General features: G+C 36.4%; 1 protein-coding gene across 1 annotated transcript in view; it reads left to right on the top strand.

The window, feature by feature from the left end:
- Katnbl1 (katanin regulatory subunit B1 like 1) overlaps nt 1-11,896 on the top strand; it is a 42,771-nt gene extending 30,875 nt beyond the window's left edge. Inside the window, exons 4-10 of the mRNA XM_057781235.1 lie at nt 1,461-1,740; nt 3,134-3,252; nt 3,911-3,961; nt 4,051-4,140; nt 4,620-4,709; nt 5,814-5,907; nt 8,128-11,896. Coding sequence (XP_057637218.1) covers nt 1,461-1,740; nt 3,134-3,252; nt 3,911-3,961; nt 4,051-4,140; nt 4,620-4,709; nt 5,814-5,907; nt 8,128-8,160 — 757 coding nt within the window. The 3' untranslated portion in view covers nt 8,161-11,896. The remainder of the gene's footprint in view (nt 1-1,460; nt 1,741-3,133; nt 3,253-3,910; nt 3,962-4,050; nt 4,141-4,619; nt 4,710-5,813; nt 5,908-8,127) is intronic.
- The last annotated feature ends 6,915 nt before the right edge of the window (nt 11,897-18,811 follow it).

The following is an 18,811-nucleotide window of genomic DNA, read 5'->3' as shown; positions in this document are numbered from 1 at the left end:
TTATAATTGTAGTTAACTTGTCAGACAGTTTTTCTGTGCCAGTCTGTGTACTAATACATTAGTATTATCTGTTCCTTCTATAACTGCCATTATTCCTAAACAGGGAAGAGAATACTAATAGTAACAGGAAATAAGTGATTTGCTCAGGTTATGTAGTCAGAAAGTAGTAAAAATGACATGCATTCCAGAGTTACCAAAAACAGCTTTCTAAACTACTTGTATCCAAGGTGTGACCCGAGGACCTGGGACTCTGAAGTCCTTGTTTACCCTGTCCATTTCTGCTCTTCTACAAGTGTACAGGATGAGTTATTCGGAAATAACATAAAATGAAATACGAGAGAACAAATAGACACAGAAATGAAAATAAGCAGTCTTCTGTTAAACTGAGGATCAGAAATTGATAAAATTATGAAACAGCTATTTTCAAAAATTTTCTGTTTGTTCTGGAAAGCATGTTTCTTTTGGTAAAATATTCTATAATAGCATGTTTTTTTTAGTTAGCTTCCCAGTACTGTGACTTTTTTTTTATAGGGAAGAAACATTGTGGGGGGGGGGGGGGGCTGTTGTGGTTGTGTATGCCTAGATTCCTACCATTTGCAACAGAATTTTATGAATGCAGATTTTGCCCAAGCCACATAGTGAGAAACCTTTAGCTCATGGTTTCAGAACTTCAGTCTATGACTTGTTGCCTTTGGGGCTATGATGAGGCAGTTTATCATGGTGAGAGAGAACTGTTTCTTTTATGGTGGAAAGGATGCAAAAAAAGAAAAAGTAATAATGATCCCAAAGGATCTGGAAACTCTTGTACTCTATGAGGTTTTTCTCTGTGTTCTCTGAACACATTCTTTTTTTTTTTTTTTCCGATATTTTGAGACAGGGTTTCTCCGTAGCTTTTGGTTCCTGTCCTGGAACTAGCTCTTATAGACCAGTCTGGCCTCGAACTCACAGAGATTCGCCTGTCTCTGCCTCCCGAGTGCTGGGATTAAAGGCGTGCGCCACCACCGCCCGGCTAACACATTCTTTCATACACAAAAAAGAACACATTCTTTCATACACAAAATTAAGTATGATTCAGCTTAAAATACATAAATTTAAAATATTCAAATGTGAATAATTTTTATTTGTTAGAAAGTAAATTTCAGTTTAGAAAAAGCTTAGATGTCTCAAAAATGTTCATATTTTCTTGTTCCCATAATTGCCTTTAAATTTTCATTTTAAAAACTGCACCTCTTAACCTTTTCTGTTTTCATTTCCTGTAACTTGCCACTTTCTTTTCATTGCCTTCCAGTTAATTTGTAACTTTTATTTTCCTCTTCAAAATAAGAGTTGACTTTTTACATTATTATTTTCTAATTTTAGTGGATTACAATTGCAAAATGTAGACAATTAAAATTCCCATTTAAAAATTTCTCTTCGTGCCTTTTCCTTTTTTTCACTTAAGAAATAAATTCTTTTTACAGAACAGTTGGACAAGCTGTGAAAAATCCAGATAAACTGCGGAAGGTGCTCTATCACAGAAAGTTAGTTCGTCATCCCTTTCCAAATCCTTGTTATAGAGCTAAGCAGTCCCCTGAAAGCGGGGGCTGTGACATGGCAAATAAAGAAAATGAACTGGCTTGCGCAGGCCATCTGCCTGAAAATTTACGCCATGATGGTCGAACATTTGTAGTTAACACCAGTGATCCTGGTTCTTCACAGACAGAAAGCCCGTCATCAAAGTATAGTGGCTTCTTTTCTGAGGTAAGTCATTATAGCTTAACTTTGTTCATATTGTACAGTATACTAGGTTGCTTTGGTTTGGTTTGAAGTTCTTGCTTTCTTTTCCCCCTTGTGTTACTCTCTTAGCAGTCACTCATTGAAATCATCCCTAAGACAGTTGTAAAGATTAACTCCCAGTAAAATCAAATGCCTGACAGGCTACTGTAAATACCCAAAATGACAAGTTGGCAAGGAAAAACTTAAAGGGGGAAAGACATTTTGCCTTAAAAAAGTAGATCACTGAAGGCTGTTATCCAGTCACATTTTGCTGGGTTCTTAGAACGGCGTGGTGGGGACCTTATTCAGCAAACTTGCCACTATCTCTTCTAGCTGTGAAATGAACTCTAAGGAAAGTATTGTACAAGATGCATATATTTACACACATCATGAAATTCACAGAAACAGTATTAATAAAAAGAAACAAATATTCTAAATGGTGATATGTAAAGACTAAAACTATGCTATTATTATTATTATCTTTTTATCTTTTTTTTTTTTTTTTTTTTTTTTTTTTTTTGGTTTTTCGAGACAGGGTTTCTCTGTGGTTTTGGAGCCTGTCCTGGAACTAGCTCTGAAGACCAGGCTGGTCTCGAACTCATAGAGATCCGCCTGCCTCTGCCTCCCGAGTGCTGGGATTAAAGGCGTGTGCCACCACCGCCCGGCTGCTATTATTTTTTGATAGCTGAAGCGAATATGTATTTTAGCAATGAAAATGTTCATAGATTTTATATGTTCATGTATAGTCAAAAGGAAGAGCTTTTAAAATATAATTTTTAGCTTTTTGATATACTTACTTTTCATTGTCTAAAGCATGATTTAGAGGACACATTCCAGTTCAGTAGCTGTAATTGTTTCTGGAGAATGATGTCATACAGTTTTGCCAGTAGAGTATTCATTTTTTTGTCTTGAATAGTTTTGAGCTAAAGTTTTTATACCATATATTACTTTGCTTAAAAATTCATTTAGATGGTACATTTGCAACTTTTGTAACAGGACATAACTCAGGTTTGTACTTTCTTTCTCGTGCTGATCATTTGATAATAACCCGTTTATATGCTTACCTTTTTCTGTATTCACATGCATAAAATTAAGTCTTAGGTTTATGGGTCAGCTAAAAATAACTTACTCAGATTTTTGAAAATTGGTAGCAAGGGGAGGCGAGAAAAAGTCCTAAATTTGTTTACATTGTTCATTCTCTGTATTCAACTGCAAACTGTTATATTCCTTTCTGAGGAGCAGTAAAGGGAGTTGCCCTTATGTAATTTAAAGTTGTGTCTACCGGACTGTTTTCATTAAAATAAAAAAAAAGGCTGTGTCGTGTTTCATTATGATTTAACACATTAGATGATTGCCTGATTGATTAATTGCCTTTCAGGTGTCTCAGGACCACGAGACAATGGCCCAGGTTCTGTTCAGCAGGAATTTGAGATTGAATGTAGCTTTGACTTTCTGGAGAAAGAGAAGTATAAGTGAGCTTGTAGCTTATTTAGTGAGGTGAGTGTGATTTTTTTTTTTTTTGGTCTTTATTTAACATGAATAATTTTAATAAGACATGAAAAGTGACTCTTTTTAAAAGTTTTTATTTCTTAAAAATTGAAACCATTGTATTTAGCATCTAGAGAGTCAGTATAGTTTAAATTACATTCATCACCAATTTAAATTTAATGAGAATACAGAAAACTTATCAGATTGAAAAAAGCTGCTACTTTTTCTTTTCTTAGCTGTAAAACTAAGTGTAGGAAACTTACCATTTGAAAAGAAAACACAAAGCCTTTCAGAATTTTAAGCATCACCTCCTCGTTTTATTTTAGTCTCTCAAATACTCCCTGATACTTAACTGATGCCTCATTGAGTACTTTCTTTAAAAGATATAATTCATCCTTTTCCACCTCTTCCTGTTTTATTCTCTTCTGTAGTATTTACCATTAGCGTCCTGCTCTTTGTATTTTACTTGTTTGTTCCTTTGTTCCATTGTCACCTCCTACTCAGGCATTGGAAAGCGAGCCCTGTCCCCATTTTCCTCTTTATTTATATCCTCAGTCCTTGACTCATGATGAATACTGAAGTTATTTGTTAAATGTTGAATGCCTCCAAAGAAGGATGGAAATTGTAACATGAATGTAAGCAATGGTATCTTGTCTTGTACTTGCAGGATAGAAGACCTTGGAGTTGTGGTAGATTGCCTTCCTGTTCTAACCAATAGGTAAAAACAGTATTTTTTCAGAAAAAAGTAAGCTTTAAAGAAAAACAAATTGTAATCGGCTTATATTTTATAACTTAGAATTTCCTTAGTTTACAGGAAGAAAAGCAATGTATCTCACTTGGCTGCTGTGTGGACTTACTGCCTCTAGTAAAGTCTTTACTTCAAAGCAGATTTGAAGAGTAAGTACTAATCTAAAGCTCCCTTTTGCTCTTTCAACATTCTGATTCTGTGTTTCATGAATACATAGAAGGAGACTGGGCTGCATGGGACATATGATAACCTGGTTATATACAGAGGGGGACAGAACAACTTGTAGGAGTTGGTTCTCTTTCACTGTGTGAATGGCAGAGTTTAACTGGGCTGTTACGTTTTGTGTCAGTTGCCTTCACCCACTGAGTCCTTGGTCTCCAGCCCTGTTCTTATTTCCAAGGAGTTTATAGTCCGATTAGGAAAGAAATGTAAATAATAAAGGATAGTTACAAAAGCATCTAAGAACAGCTGTGTAAGGTCTGTGGTTTTATGAAGATCATAAAAGTATTGAAATATGTTTTTCTTAAGGAAGAAGTATGTGTATATGTAGGAGCTTTTAGGTGGGAGAGTGTCGTCTTTTCTAAAGGCTTGTTATATGAAAACATTCTGTCAAAATATTTCATTTCAGGTATGTAATAGTTGGCTTAAACTGGCTTCAAGCAGTAATAAAAAGGTGGTGGTCAGAACTCTCATCTAAATCAGAAATTACAAGTGATAGGTACGTATAGCTTTAAAGATAATTCATGCTGAAATTTCTATAAAAAAGTATCTTAATTAAGCAAAGTAGTGAGTTTATCCCATGATCATCATTGTGTAATTTTATTCTCTTCATTTTCAGAGAAATACTAAACTGAGGTACTTTTTATTTATGAAAAACCACACAGAATCTTTTAACTCCCTATATCTCTTCTGCCAGAACCTTGTCTTTTTTTTTTTTTAAGATTTATTTATTTTATGTATACCAGTGTATATCTACATGCATGCCTTTATACCAGAACAGGGCATTAGATCTCACTACAGATGGTTGTGAGCCACCATGTGGTTGCTGGGAATTGAACTCTCGTCCTGTGGAAGCATAGCCAGTGTTCCTAACCTCTGAGCCATCTCTCCAGCCCAGAACCTTGTCTTTTATTTTATCTTTTTGTTTGTTTTATTTCGTGGCTTTTCATTGTGTAGCAAAGACTTACCTTCAAACTCAGCAGTCTTTAGCCACCTTCCTCAGTGCAGAGTGTAAGACAGCATACCTACCTCAGCCATTCCCTCAAGAAGGAAAGCAACCCAGCAGTGGTTTAACCTTCACATGCCCTGTACCAATAAGGGAGAAGGAAGGCGCTGCCCCTGGTGCAGTAGGAAATAGAAGTATCCTGCCTGATCTCTCTGAAAACTGTTAGAATCATCATGATTTGAGTATTGCCTTGGCTTGAAAATATGAGGATTCTACATGGATGAGCTGGTTTCAAGCTAGGCATGGTGGAACAATTAAAATTAAAAATATGAGGAGGAGGGACAAAGAAACAAAAAGACAGACAGTCTTGAAAACACACACTTTCTCTTCCCTAACCATCTCTTAAATTCCATAATCTTTGTAGACTCACAGAATTTTCTGTGTCATACCCAAGAAGGTTGTTCCATGCTACAAATACCTGCTTATTTATTGTCTTATCTACTTTTGTAACTAAATATGCTTGAATTTCTGTGCCTGGCATGTACAACTTCAAGAAGTTGCTTGAATTAGTGTATTTTTTTTAATGATGTAAATTAAAATCAAGTCCATATCTTACTATTTGCTTTCTCGTTTTTCTTTCTTTTTTTTTACTCTTAGAAATATTAAAATTTTAAAGCAACAATTGAATGGATTATGGGAACAGGAAAGCCATCTTACTTTGGTTCCAGGATATACTGGTAATATAGCTAAGGTAATCTATATTTATAATTTAAAAGCTAGACATGAATCTAATAGTAATATGGATTGATATGCTTATCTCTTACAGGAAAAAGATACATTGCTAGTTTGGATTTTAATACTTAAGCTCCTAGAAGGCATTGATAATATAATTGCAGAAAGAATTAGTGGTAAAAAATATTTCCACCTACTGCTGGGCATTTGCTGTTATGAGTAGGTATTTACCAGGAAATAAGAGCATTGTATGAATTAAGGAAATCTTTATATCATCGACTCATAAAACATTCCTATATAAAAAGGAACAAATGACACCAAGCATTAAATGTGTCACTCTATGTGATTATACTCAGCAGATTCCCCCCTAATCCATTTGCTCCTTCTCTGCCTCACCTTTCTATCTGTTTCTCTTGATACTGTGTTTGACTATGAAGCCATGGCTGGCCTGAAACTCACAGAAGTCTTCCTGCCTCTGTCTCCCAAGTGTTGGGATTAAAAATGTATATTACCATGGCTGGCAAGAATGCTTTTTGTTTGTTTGGAGACAGGGTTTCCACTGTATAGTCATGGCTATCCTGGAACTCATTCTGTATACCAGACTGGCCACAAACTCAGAGATCTACCTGTCTCTGCCTCCCAAGTTCTGAGATTAAAGGCTTGTGCCACCATGCCTTAGAATTCTTTAATTCACTGTTTTTTCCTCTTGATTATTGACTCTTTAATGTTTTGTGTATAGTCATGCTTTATTCAAATTCATCTTTTCTAATATCCTTCAGAATCTTTAATGATGAAAGTCTTATAAACAGAACTTTATTTCCCTGAAGTTGTTTGTTTTGTGTTTTTAAGGTATACAAAATGCATTACTCTGAAGACCGTAGTAGAGCTGAAAGCATGTTTCCTTAGAACTTCACTTTTTTATGTTAATGGTTACTAAGGCAAGGTCTGTGTAGTTGGGGCTCTCCTTAAGTCACTATGAGGCCCACACTGATGTTGAAATTACCATCTTCTTGCTGCAGCCCTCTATGTGCTGGGATCAGAGGAATATGCTACCAAGCCTGACTATCTTCAGTTCTCTTTTTATTTCAAAACAAAAACAAAACAAACAAAAAAAAAAAACAAAGCAAAAAAAAACCTTTCTTATAAACATGCCCTTAAGATACTATAGTAATACTGAAAATTGTTAAGTAATTAATTTCAATGTGAGATCGATAATCAAGTCTTCATTACAATATCAGTCCCTAATATGTCATTTTTAAAGTAAATATTTTTCTTTGACAGTTTCATATATGTGTATAGTACATTCTGGTACTAATCGGATCCTCCCACCACCTCCAATCACCCTGCCTCTCCTAACTCCTCATTTCACTTTTATATTTTTTTTGCCTTGGTTTTGTTTTTATGTTATGAGCTATCCACTGGGGTATGACAGCGGCCTCCTTTCTCACAGCAGTCCTTGATTGCTCCACTATGTCATTTTTTTTTCCAGGTTTGTTTCAGGTTAAAAATGTGAACAGATGGTTGTAGGGGGGAGTGGATTTGGAGAGGTGGCTGGCTCAGTGGGTAGGAGTACATTTTGTTTTTACAGAGGACATAGGTTCTCTTTTTAGTACACACATTGCAGCTCAAAGCTTTCTGTAACTTCAGTTCCAAGGGATTCAGTGATCTTTTCTGCTTCTTTTGGCACTATGTGTACATGTGGTGCACATACGTACAAGCATGCAAACACTCATACACATAAAATAAAAATAAACTGGGTGGTGGTGGCACATGCCCAGGCTAACCTGATCTACAGAGAGTGAGTTCTAGGACAGCCAGGGCTACACAGAGACACCTTGTCTAGAAAACCCAAAACAATAAATAAAAAAATAAAATGAAATAAAAATAAATCATATTTAAAAATTAGAGAAATGATATTGTCAAACTAGTATGCTTCAAGCTTTGATTTATATAGCAGTTACAGAATTGCTGCAAATGTTGACTGCAAAGCAGAATTGTTTGAGCACAGGAATCAAAACATTCACTTAGTATTTACTCAGCATTATTGAACATGCACTATTTGCCAGGCCCTGCAATAAACAAATGCAGATAAAATTTTTGAATAAGATTTCTTCCTTCTTTTTAAAGGTTACAAAGGGACCTAGGGCAAATTAAGAAACAAAAACAGAAAAGAAAGAGGGTTATGTGTGTTTATATTTGCTTTATTAACTAATGGAATGTTTTTGTTTTATCCTTTAAGGATGTAGATGCTTATTTATTACAGTTGCATTGAGAGATTTCATCTTCTAAAGAGTATTTGGCTGTTCAAACAGCGCTGGATTATATGATTTCCAAAAGTAGGTCTCTTCTGAGAACTGTGAACTGTGGAAGAAATAAAAACATTTTTTTCTTTTAAAAAGCCACATAATAAAGCCACTAATGAAATCCTAACAATGTACTTCACATTGAAGTGGAAATATCCGGAAGGAGCAACTTCAACTTCAATGAGGTGAAAGTGCACTATGAAGACTGTTCGCCTTGCTGCACACAGAACCATTATGGCCGTTTGGTAGGGGTGTTCAAGAACTTCTGGGTCTTAACTCATTCCTGCATAAGAATATCATTTATAGTATTCAAAACAAGACAGGACTTTTACCAGGAACTACAAAGACCAATCATTAATTTTTGTTGTGTTTTATGAAGAAACACTTAAATGTGTGCAGCTATTTCTTCTGTTGAAAAGACTTCAAAAGTTTAAAACATCATAATAAGTAATATTAAAATTTTTTGTCCACACTGATACCGTGTACAAATGCCTTAATTATTGATAAGCCAATGTGTTATAATACCAATATCTCTTTTAAAAAAATTAAAAACAACCATGCTTCTGGCATGATAAAATCATGGAATTAAATCAGGGGTTTACATTCATGTAGAATGTTGTTGTTGAAGTATATTCTACACCATTTTTTAAACTTGAGAAATTTTTAGCATCTCTGAATTTTTTTTGCCAGAATCTTGATGATATGTTTGTATGAATGTGTTATTCGTATACAAAGAAAAAGGTGAATATGTATTTGTATGAATGTTTAACTGGAAATGTTCTTGGAGTTGGCTAATTTATATTCACTTTTTATTGTATATAATTTCTAATATTTTTCATTTCTGTAACATTTAAACTTCATTTGAGTAAATTTACTAAATATTTCTATTTTTTGCTTTTTCAATTCTAATTTTATATGAAATCTAATTCTTTTTCACTACATGTGTTCTGAAAAGTTCTATACATGTTTCAGAATTGTTTACAATTAATGCTGACATTGTACTTTAAGTTCCAACACATTGCATCACTACCTCCTCTGATGGTTAGTATGAAATCCCAGCAAACTATATGCAAGTGGTTTTTGTTTTGTTTTGTTTTAACCATTTTTAGCATTAGCGTATCAATTCTGGAATACCTTGACAGTTCTGAATTGTCCCTGCCTTAGAATTGCTTTTGAATATCACTCCTGATCCATCCATCATCTTTCTTTAATAAGGCTTGCAAACTTCCAGAAGAGATAATCAAATTTCTCCTCATATTCCAATGTGTACGTCTTTAACATTTTAACACTTAAACAGTGACTACTAAGAGGCCTCCCCAGCATCTTTTCTTGCTGTGAAAATATTTAAAGTGTTACTTTTCACTGAATTCTGGTTTTGTATAGCTATCATTCCAGATAGCTATGAACTCCACAGGATGGACATTGCTTGTAGTAATTGATTGTTACGTCCTCACTCCAGATGACTGCAGTTTTTTGACTAAGAGGTGAGGTATGTAAGAAGTCCTTTTTCAGGATGTGAGAATTTCTTGACCTGCATCATCTCTGAAACCTTATGACAGGAAATACAGCCTGTCTTTCTTAGTGCTTTTCTTTCCATGGTCTTGTCGACCATATGGGCAGGTTAACATGGTGTAGTGTGATGCTCGTGAGACTAAGGATTTAAGTCTGATCCTTTTAAGTTCATTAACTTTTCACATGCATGAAATAATTCCATGGATTCAGATTGCACTTTCCCTTAGCATCCATCTAATAAATTTAATGTGTGATCTCAAAGGATGTGGTGTGCATAGTTTGCTTTCATAGCATTCTTTCTCAGAGAGAAAGAATGATTGATTTGTATGTTAGTATAGATTTCCAGTTTTGAGAAGAACATATTTAAAATAAGATCTCACATACTTTGTAATTTTTAGTTGCACAGTATTAAATAATATGGACCAGATTATTGACTAAACAGTGTCTTTTTTAAAAAAAAAATCAAAGCTCAAGTAAATGAAGTATCAATAAAAATTTAGTAAGAAACAGTGCTATTGTTTTAACAGAATGCTTATCCCTAAATGTTTGCTGACATTGAGTAAAATGGCATGCTCTGTTTTGTATTCTCTGAACAATGAAAGAAGCAGCCTTACAGGCTCAGTAGTTAAGAGCACTGGCTGCTCTTCCAGAAGTCCTCAGTTCAGTTGCCAGCAACCACATGATGGCTCACAACCATCTATAATTAGATCTGGTTCCCTCTTCTGGCACACAGGCATGCATGCTGGCATACACTGTATACATAATAAGTAAATTTTAAAAATAAGCAGCAGCCTTATCTCATGAATGTTATTCCATAGCACACACTTCAGTTCTGTTCTTGACCTTTGCACCTTAGCTATCAAATTGTGATCTTGGACAACAGGTGTGTGAAATAATTATTTTTTTGACATTTTTATTACTGCTAAAATCTTTTCATACTTTATTTTTATTTGGGATAGAATTATCTCCACCAAAGAGCCAAAGAACATAGTAGGGTCACTTGCTGTCCTGTCCTAGTTCAAGTAGGACAGTTACTATATTCAGTTGCCTTTTGTGACTGTACTGCTAAATAGAATACCAAACAGGAACTACCTGAGTTCTCCACCTTGGAGCTTTTCTGCCTTAAGTTTTCTGTACTATGGCAGTTTTCCAGGGTTAGGGGCAGCTAGGTTATTGAGGTGTGATAGAGGATCATTATCAAATAGTTTGTACCCACTACAGATACAGTAAATAGATTTTTGTAATACGTGGTCATGGTCAGAGTAAGACTTAAAATTAGGAAGCAGTTATTAGCAAATAGCTTTTGCAAATTTTTTGGTAGCAATTTAAAGATGATTGGCATCAGTTTTATGTATAAATCCTAAAATGTGGGAATTTGATGTAAGTATCTGAGGCATTATAGTCCTAGAACTAAACTTGAAGGTCTGCTAAGAAATTAAATGATAATGACTCTAAACAGGTTTGATCCATGCCATGTCAGAGCCTTCAATGTGCTTATCTGGCTCCATTGCTATATTTTTAGCCATTAAATTGATAGATCTCTGAAATTAATATGATTAACATTAGCCATAATTAATTGGAAGGATCCTTGGCTCTTAAATACTAATAATAGAAATCATATTTAAGTGTTTGGTTACTTAGTGAAGGAGTTTGAAAAAGCAGTATTTAAACTAATATTTCATCAAGTGCTCATAGTTATCATCCTGCTTAATAAGATGGTTATATCAGTTGGCCTTTGTCCACTGAAGAAGTAAAGAGTAAGAACCATAAATCTTGACTCATGCAGAGTGAACTTATAACGTGGCTTCTAGCACAGAGTTATCTTCTGGATTCTTTCAGATGGAGAATGTTCTGTATTGGTAAGTTGTTGCTGATATATGTGTTCTGTCAGATGGAGAGTGTCGTGTATTGATAGGTTGTTGCTGATATATGTGTTCTGTCAGATGGAGAGTGTCGGTAGGTTTCCTTAAGTCAGGAAACAGTTTTCTAGGTGGTACCCCATTCTCTTCAAGTATGAAACAATGCTATAACTATTAGGTCAGTGTAGAATTAAGAGTTGATTTTGAAGATCCAAAAGATCAATTACTGATATCATTACTCAAAGTATTTTCTACCAAGAGTTTAATAAAGTACTTCTAACAACAGTTAACAAATTCCTGCCTAAATGTTGTTCTTTTGGGTGGTATTAGGAATGAAGGGCTTTTTGCATGCTAGGCAAATAATTCTACCTATGAACAGTAACATACCCCCACCCCAGTCCACAGAGTCTGTATTCTTAGTTTAACAGTAATCATTATATCCTGTCTTGGGGGAAATTGGCTTTGGGCTATAAATAGATAAAAGTTAATAATCAGAACTAGATAGTAAGTTAATAAGAACTAAGGTAACACATATATGTTTATGTGTTTGGGGTGTGTGTGTGTAGACAAGGCATGGTGGTTCATACCTGAAATCCCCATATTCAGGAAACTGAGGCAGGAGAATGAGGAGTTTAAGCCCAATATTCATAGCAAGTTCAGGCCACAAAGGAGGTCCTGTTGTTAATAGCAGCAACAACAAAAATCTCAGCATTACCCTGTGCATACATAGTTACTACAACTGGCCAAAAAGGTTCTTGTCTTCTCATGGGAGCAAAGGAGTAGGTTTTTTTTTTGTTTTTTTTTGTTTTGTTTTGTTTTTTGTTTTTCGAGACAGGGTTTCTCTGTGGTTTTGGAGCCTGTCCTGGAACTAGCTCTTGTAGACCAGGCTGGTCTCGAACTCACAGAGATCCGCCTGCCTCTGCCTCCCGCGTGCTGGGATTAAAGGCGTGTGCCACCACTGCCCGGCAGGAGTAGGATTTTTTTAATAGACAGATGTGCTGTTGACTTATCACTGTTGTCCCTAGCTATTAACATAGGTAGAATTTTTAAGCCTTTGTCAACTCTGAAATCACCTTTTATATTAGCTTGCTTTTTAAAAAGATGCATTTAAATGTTTATTCATAGTTACTGATCATCTTAGCCTTGTACAAATTCAAGGGTTTTCTTTTTTTTTTTTTTTAAGCACAATATTAGCACACATCTATCTGATGTCTTTGAGAGACTCAAGTTCAAGGCCAGCCTGGGTTGCAAAGACCCTGTTTTAGTAAACACCAACTGAAAGATCCAATAGATTTGTGATTTTATTATTTTTAGTAAAGTCTTAATTTTTTTTTTGTTTTTGTTTTTGTTTTTCGAGACAGGGTTTCTCTGTGGTTTTGGAGCCTGTCCTGGAACTAGCTCTTGTAGACCAGGCTGGTCTCGAACTCACAGAGATCCGCCTGCCTCTGCCTCCCGAGTGCTGGGATTAAAGGCGTGCGCCACCACCGCCCGGCTAAAGTCTTAATTTTTTAAAATTCACTTTGTGTATGTGATGTGTATGGGCATGAATGTCATGGCACATATATGGCAGTCAGAACAACTCTAGAGTTGGTTCTCTCCTCCCACTTTCTCAGTCAGGTGGACCAGCTTACACTCTCAGACAGCAAGTGCCTTTGCCCACTCAGCAGTCTCTCAGGGTTTCTGACTTAACACTTAAGCCAACAAATAGCAAAACACCAGCCAAAATTTAAATCTTTTATATTTTAAAAAAATGCTTTATTTTTTGGTTTCATCTTTTATGAAAAGCTTTTTAAAGATAAAATTCGCTCGTTAAAAGTAACTAACTGCATGTAAGTATAGCAATTGAAACAAATTTGTTAGTCTTAATAATATAAAAGAGACTGGGATAATGACTCATTAAATTGCTGTGCAAGCTTGAGGACCTAAATTCTGGTCACCAACACCCATGTAAAAGCTGTCTGTCTGTGGTGGTGCTTGCCTCCAGATCTTAGCAAAGGGGAGGTAGAGCTAGGAAGGTAATAGAACTCGATAACTCTTTGAAAATGTAGGTTGATATGTGAATTGCAGATTTCCTGTTTGACATGCAATGTGGTACCTTTAAATGCTAATGCAGCTGCTGTCTAGTGTGATACAACAAACTAATATATCTTTGAAATCAAATACTTTAATCAAAGGGTATTTATAAAATATACAGTTTCCATGAGCCTTTGCAGCAGCTGGCACTCCCATTTGTCATATCACGTGTGGCTTAAGTTTCTAGTCGATACTTGCTATCTCTTAAAATAATCTCCTGTACTATCTTCTGAGAATAAAGCCACAGCTGACTGCATAGAAAGAGAAAACTTCCTTGGGCCATTGCAGTAATGTTTATTAGCAGTGGTCTGAGGGCTGTAGAATTAAGTTTATGAATGTCCATATGCAGCTGTTGCAAGAAGTGCTAGCGATAGCAATGAAATGCTTGGTTTACCTCACAGTAGGTTCAGTGCAAGAATATAGTCTCAAAATCTGAGTAGACTCTGGAATGTTTTTTCCAGTTGAACTAGTAGAAATTTCTTTTTCATTAATTCGGATTCAGTTCTCTAAAGGCATACTTTAGATTCCCCCAGACTTTTTATTAGAGAATTGAGATGGTTTTGAGCCCACATTCGAGATAAGTATTAAAAGAAATGTTGGGGCAATTATCTTCAGCCTACAGGCCAATATTACCTGGCAGGCTTTTCCATGAAGCAGGAAATTTGAAGATCGATTCTGCCTTGTACTGGCAAAGTTCATTAGTTGCTTTCTTCTGTGTCCTGCAGAATGTCTGGCGTTTCCTCTGTGAATCAGACTATTCACTTTTCCTGCATGTCTAGTTCATAAAGCATACCATCAAGAAGTCCAGACAAGAACAGTTTCTTACCCAAATGGCTAACAAACTCCACAAGGACCCTCTTCAATGCCCATCATCCTCTTAAAGTAATCGGTGCTGCCAGAAGTAGATACGTTTCAATGTTAAGAAAAGTCTAAGTTCTTAAAACATTTTAAATGCCATATTTCGTAAGTCTCTGAAGTGTTGAAGATTATCTATCTGAAATAATATCTCTATATCTAGAAAACCTAACAATTAAATGTTTGATTATTACAGATGACTATCAATCTGTATTTCTTAATCATACATTACATTTTTTAATGAGCTGCACAAACACAATACCTTAAATATACACACAGTGTAATAAAATCAACCTTAAATTTGTATCAGTAGATCAAGACCCATACCAATGCAAAGTATTTGTCTCTATATCATATCTCCCTTTAAATGAAAACAAACACTTATAAAAAGTCATTTTGGGAATTTGGGTGTAGTTCTCTTCAAACTGTTTCCTGCTTTTTCTTGGGCAAAATATTTTTAAGGTTCATAGAGAACTTCTGGGGGCTCTTGGTTCATCCAACCACATTAGCCTGGAAGGAATCCACAGGTTCTCATCTTCTGTGGAAACAAAAGCAGAACCTCTTTTCCAAAGCAACATATCCTTAGACCCAAATTTTGAAGTCAAGATACCTTTATGTTGGTTTAACTTAGCAGCCCCTAGAATCAAATGTCTCTCTCAGTCAAAAAGGTGAAAGAAAATAATATGCATAGTCCAGACACTGCTTATTTTCCATCTTTATGTGGTTTATTTTCCATTACTTCTTTAATCAGTGACTGTCTGTACTCTTTTATATTACTTTTACTGTCTCTCTAAAGACTTTACTTCTTTTTATAACTGTACTCTTTTTTTTCTTCTCTCTCCCAAACCCACATACATTTATCCAACACTGTGACGCCTTTGGAGGTATTTTTCATTTGAATCTGTCTTTATAGCATATCTGTAGTCATTTTCTGACCAGGAGTGCTTTTAAAATGGTAAGCAGCTTGATCGCAGTGGCCATGGATGCTGACTCCACCTCTCTCAGCCTTTCAGTATGGCAGAGGTACCTTTACCACCAGCTCTGAGACCGCAGGGTAGGAGCCACGCTTGCCACTTCAACTCTGGGTAGGATCATGCAGCACATAAACCCCTTTTATCTGAGTAAGCTAGCTAAATGGGTCATGCAGTGCACTGCACGGCCTGGAGATATCTGTGTATGATGGTGGGAATCTGCCATGCTCTCCTGCCTATGCACACCTAGCAGACCTCATTTGGCTGCTTGCCCAGGTAGGGTTGCTGAGCTGCTAACATGCTCTCTCAGCTGCTTTCCTCTTGACCCCAAGTGGGCATACAAGTATCTGGACCTGAAGTGTGTGGCTGGTCATGTATGTTAACCCCACGTTTGTGTACCATTTTGTAAGGTGGAGGCTGTTTTTTTTTGTTTCCCCGGACCCCCAGACCTGAATAATCACACAGAAACTATATTAATTACAACACTGTTTGGCCTGTTAGATCAGGTTTCTTATTAACTAACTTACATCTTAAATTATCCCATTTCTATTAATGTGTGTATGGTCACGAGGCAGTGGCTTACTGGGTAAGATTCTATTCTGGCATCTTTCTCTGTTGCAGCTACATTTTGTTTCTCTGACTCCATGTACTCTCAATATCTCTTTCAGCTTAGCTGTATTCTGCCCTGCTATAGGCCGAAGCAACTTCTTTATTAACCAGTGGTAGTAAAATATTCATAGCATACAGAGGGGAATCCCACATCACCTGCCCCCATCTCCTGTACTTTTTTTTAACTAAAAATATTATTACTTAGCCAGGCAGTGATGGCACACACCTTTAATCCCAGAACTTGGGAGGCAGAGGCAGGTGGATCTCTGTGAGTTCGAGGCCAGCCTAGTCTACAAGAGCTAGTTCCAGAACAGGCACCAAAGCTACAGTGAAACCTTGTCTCGAAAAAACGTGTGTGTGTTACTGCTTAATGAAATTGGCACTATACAGTGGTTACCCAATAACTACAGATTGCATTTTTTTTATTGAAAAAAAAATTTTCCGCCTCCTCCCCGCTTCCCATTTCCCTCCCCATCCTCCCGCCCCTCTCCCCCTCCCCCCACTCCTCCTCTCCTCCCTCTCCAGTCCCAGGAGCAGTCAGAGTTCCCTGCCCTGTGGAAAGTCCAAGGTCCTCCCCCCTCCATCCAGATCTAGGAAGGTGAACATCCATACTGTCTAGGCTCCCACAAAGCCAGAACCTGAAGCAGGATCAAAACCCCGTGCCATTGTCCTTGGCCTCTCGTCAGCTCTCATTGTCCGCCATGTTCAGAGAGTCCGGTTTTATCCCATGCTTTTTCAGTCACAGTCCAACTGGCCTTGGGATCTACAGATTGCATTTTTGTTTTTCTTTTTTTTTTTTATTTTTTTTTTATTTTTTATTTTTTTTTTTTTGGTTTTTCGAGACAGGGTTTCTCTGTGGTTTTGGAGCCTGTCCTGGAACTAGCTCTTGTAGACCAGGCTGGTCTCGAACTCACAGAGATCCGCCTGCCTCTGCCTCCCGCGTGCTGGGATTAAAGGCGTGCGCCACCACCGCCCGGCTTACAGATTGCATTTTTAACACAAACCAAAAGTACTCCCTTTGTAGGGGTGTGGTTAGCTGAGAAGAAATAAATTCCCTGAACTATCTGATAGGAAATTAAGGAACTTTTAGCTTTAGAAATGCTTATGTTGTTAGTCAGTCTAGGGATAGGTTTGTAGCTTGCTTGGCTGCTTGGTTTTGTGTGCTGGTGGTTTAACGAGGAGTTTCACATACTGATTTCACACACTTAACATGGAGCTACATCAACAGCTAGAGTTTTCATTTTAGGGACTCAGGACGAAGTGTTCCATAGTACAGTTAAAGTCACAGATAATACTAGAGAAGATACTGGCTTAGGACCTGGAGACCTTGTATTTAAATAAATTGAGGCACAGAAAGATTTTTCAAGTAAAATGGGTTTTATTTACAAAGATTGTGAGATATGAATCTAACTTCGTTTCAGTATCACAAAATACGAAGTCCTCATTACTGAACAACCTTTTGAATACCACAATGGAAAGGTGATCTTGATAAACCTTTGCCTAATGTGCCTTGACATATTTAGTCACCATTTTATGTCACACTGAAAGTTTTGCATTCCTGAAGACCAGAAGCTGAAGTAAATCCGCAATCTCTAATAGGATTAAGTGCTTTCACCTTGTCCTGATTTGACCTTTTGTATACTCTAGATCTTGAAGACTGCCAAACCTATACAGTATTAGTGATTGTTTGCTTTGAATTTCTGTGTTCAGAGGAGCATTAAACCCCTTTATTTGGACTAGTATTCAGTAAATCCATTGTCTTCTAGCAGATTTTGCTGAGTCACAGTTTGTGATCGAGTCAGCACTTTGAGAATTGTTTATGTGAAGCACAGCAGAGCTATGTTTGTACACGAGCCCTTACAACATTCTAGCAACTTACTTGAATCAGATTTTTATTGTAACTATTTTCTCTATTTTTTCTCCCAACAGTTGTTAGTGATTATATTTACATTAATAAACATTTTCTTATTCTTTGGCTTTTTGATAATGTACATATATTACTGCATTTCGAAGACATAACTGAAGAACACAAATGAGGAAAGCCTTAGATGAAATTGAGGACCCAGCAGAGAAAGAGGTTCTTGGAGATAGTAAAAGCTTACCACTCCCTGTCATCTCTTCCTCTCAGCACCAATGCAGTGGGTACTATGATTGCTTGGTGGGAGGAAATGAAAGCTCAGAAGGTAACTGATCTGCCTACCACTCCACAGCTAGGAAGTAGGAAAGCAGGTAGCAGTCTGTCACCATAGTCTTGATCTTCACCATATCCTGGTAGTTCTCATCCAGAATAGTAACACAGCTGAGTAAAGAAGATAGCCTTTGGATAGACATCTAATAAAATAGGAGTGCCTATTACCCTTAAGTGTGTCAGTCTTGTGGTTTTTCAAAGAATTTGCTACTCAGGATAAATGTCTAATGTGTATTTCTTTTGTACAAAACATTAAATCTTACATGAATGTTTTGATCAGATTTTGTGAAGTTCTGGTTGTTCTGGTAGCAATCTAATATATCTTACATGTTTGTGCCTGCTGTGTTTGTACTTTCATTTATCTTTGCTACAACAGCTCCAAACAAATTTATGTCCGTAGTACTGTCCTTTATAATTATAGATAAAGTAGGAAAATTAGAAGTACTAGTTAAATTTTATTTTGACATAGTAAGACATTGAGGGTTTTCTCTCAGATTTCTCCTTAATAGCAGAGATTTTCTTTTTCGTCTAAAGACTGAAGCAGGTATGGTGG

This window comes from Chionomys nivalis, chromosome 9 (assembly GCF_950005125.1).
Source record: "Chionomys nivalis chromosome 9, mChiNiv1.1, whole genome shotgun sequence".
Taxonomy (NCBI): domain Eukaryota; kingdom Metazoa; phylum Chordata; class Mammalia; order Rodentia; family Cricetidae; genus Chionomys; species Chionomys nivalis.
This window is presented reverse-complemented; position numbering and strand designations above follow the sequence as displayed.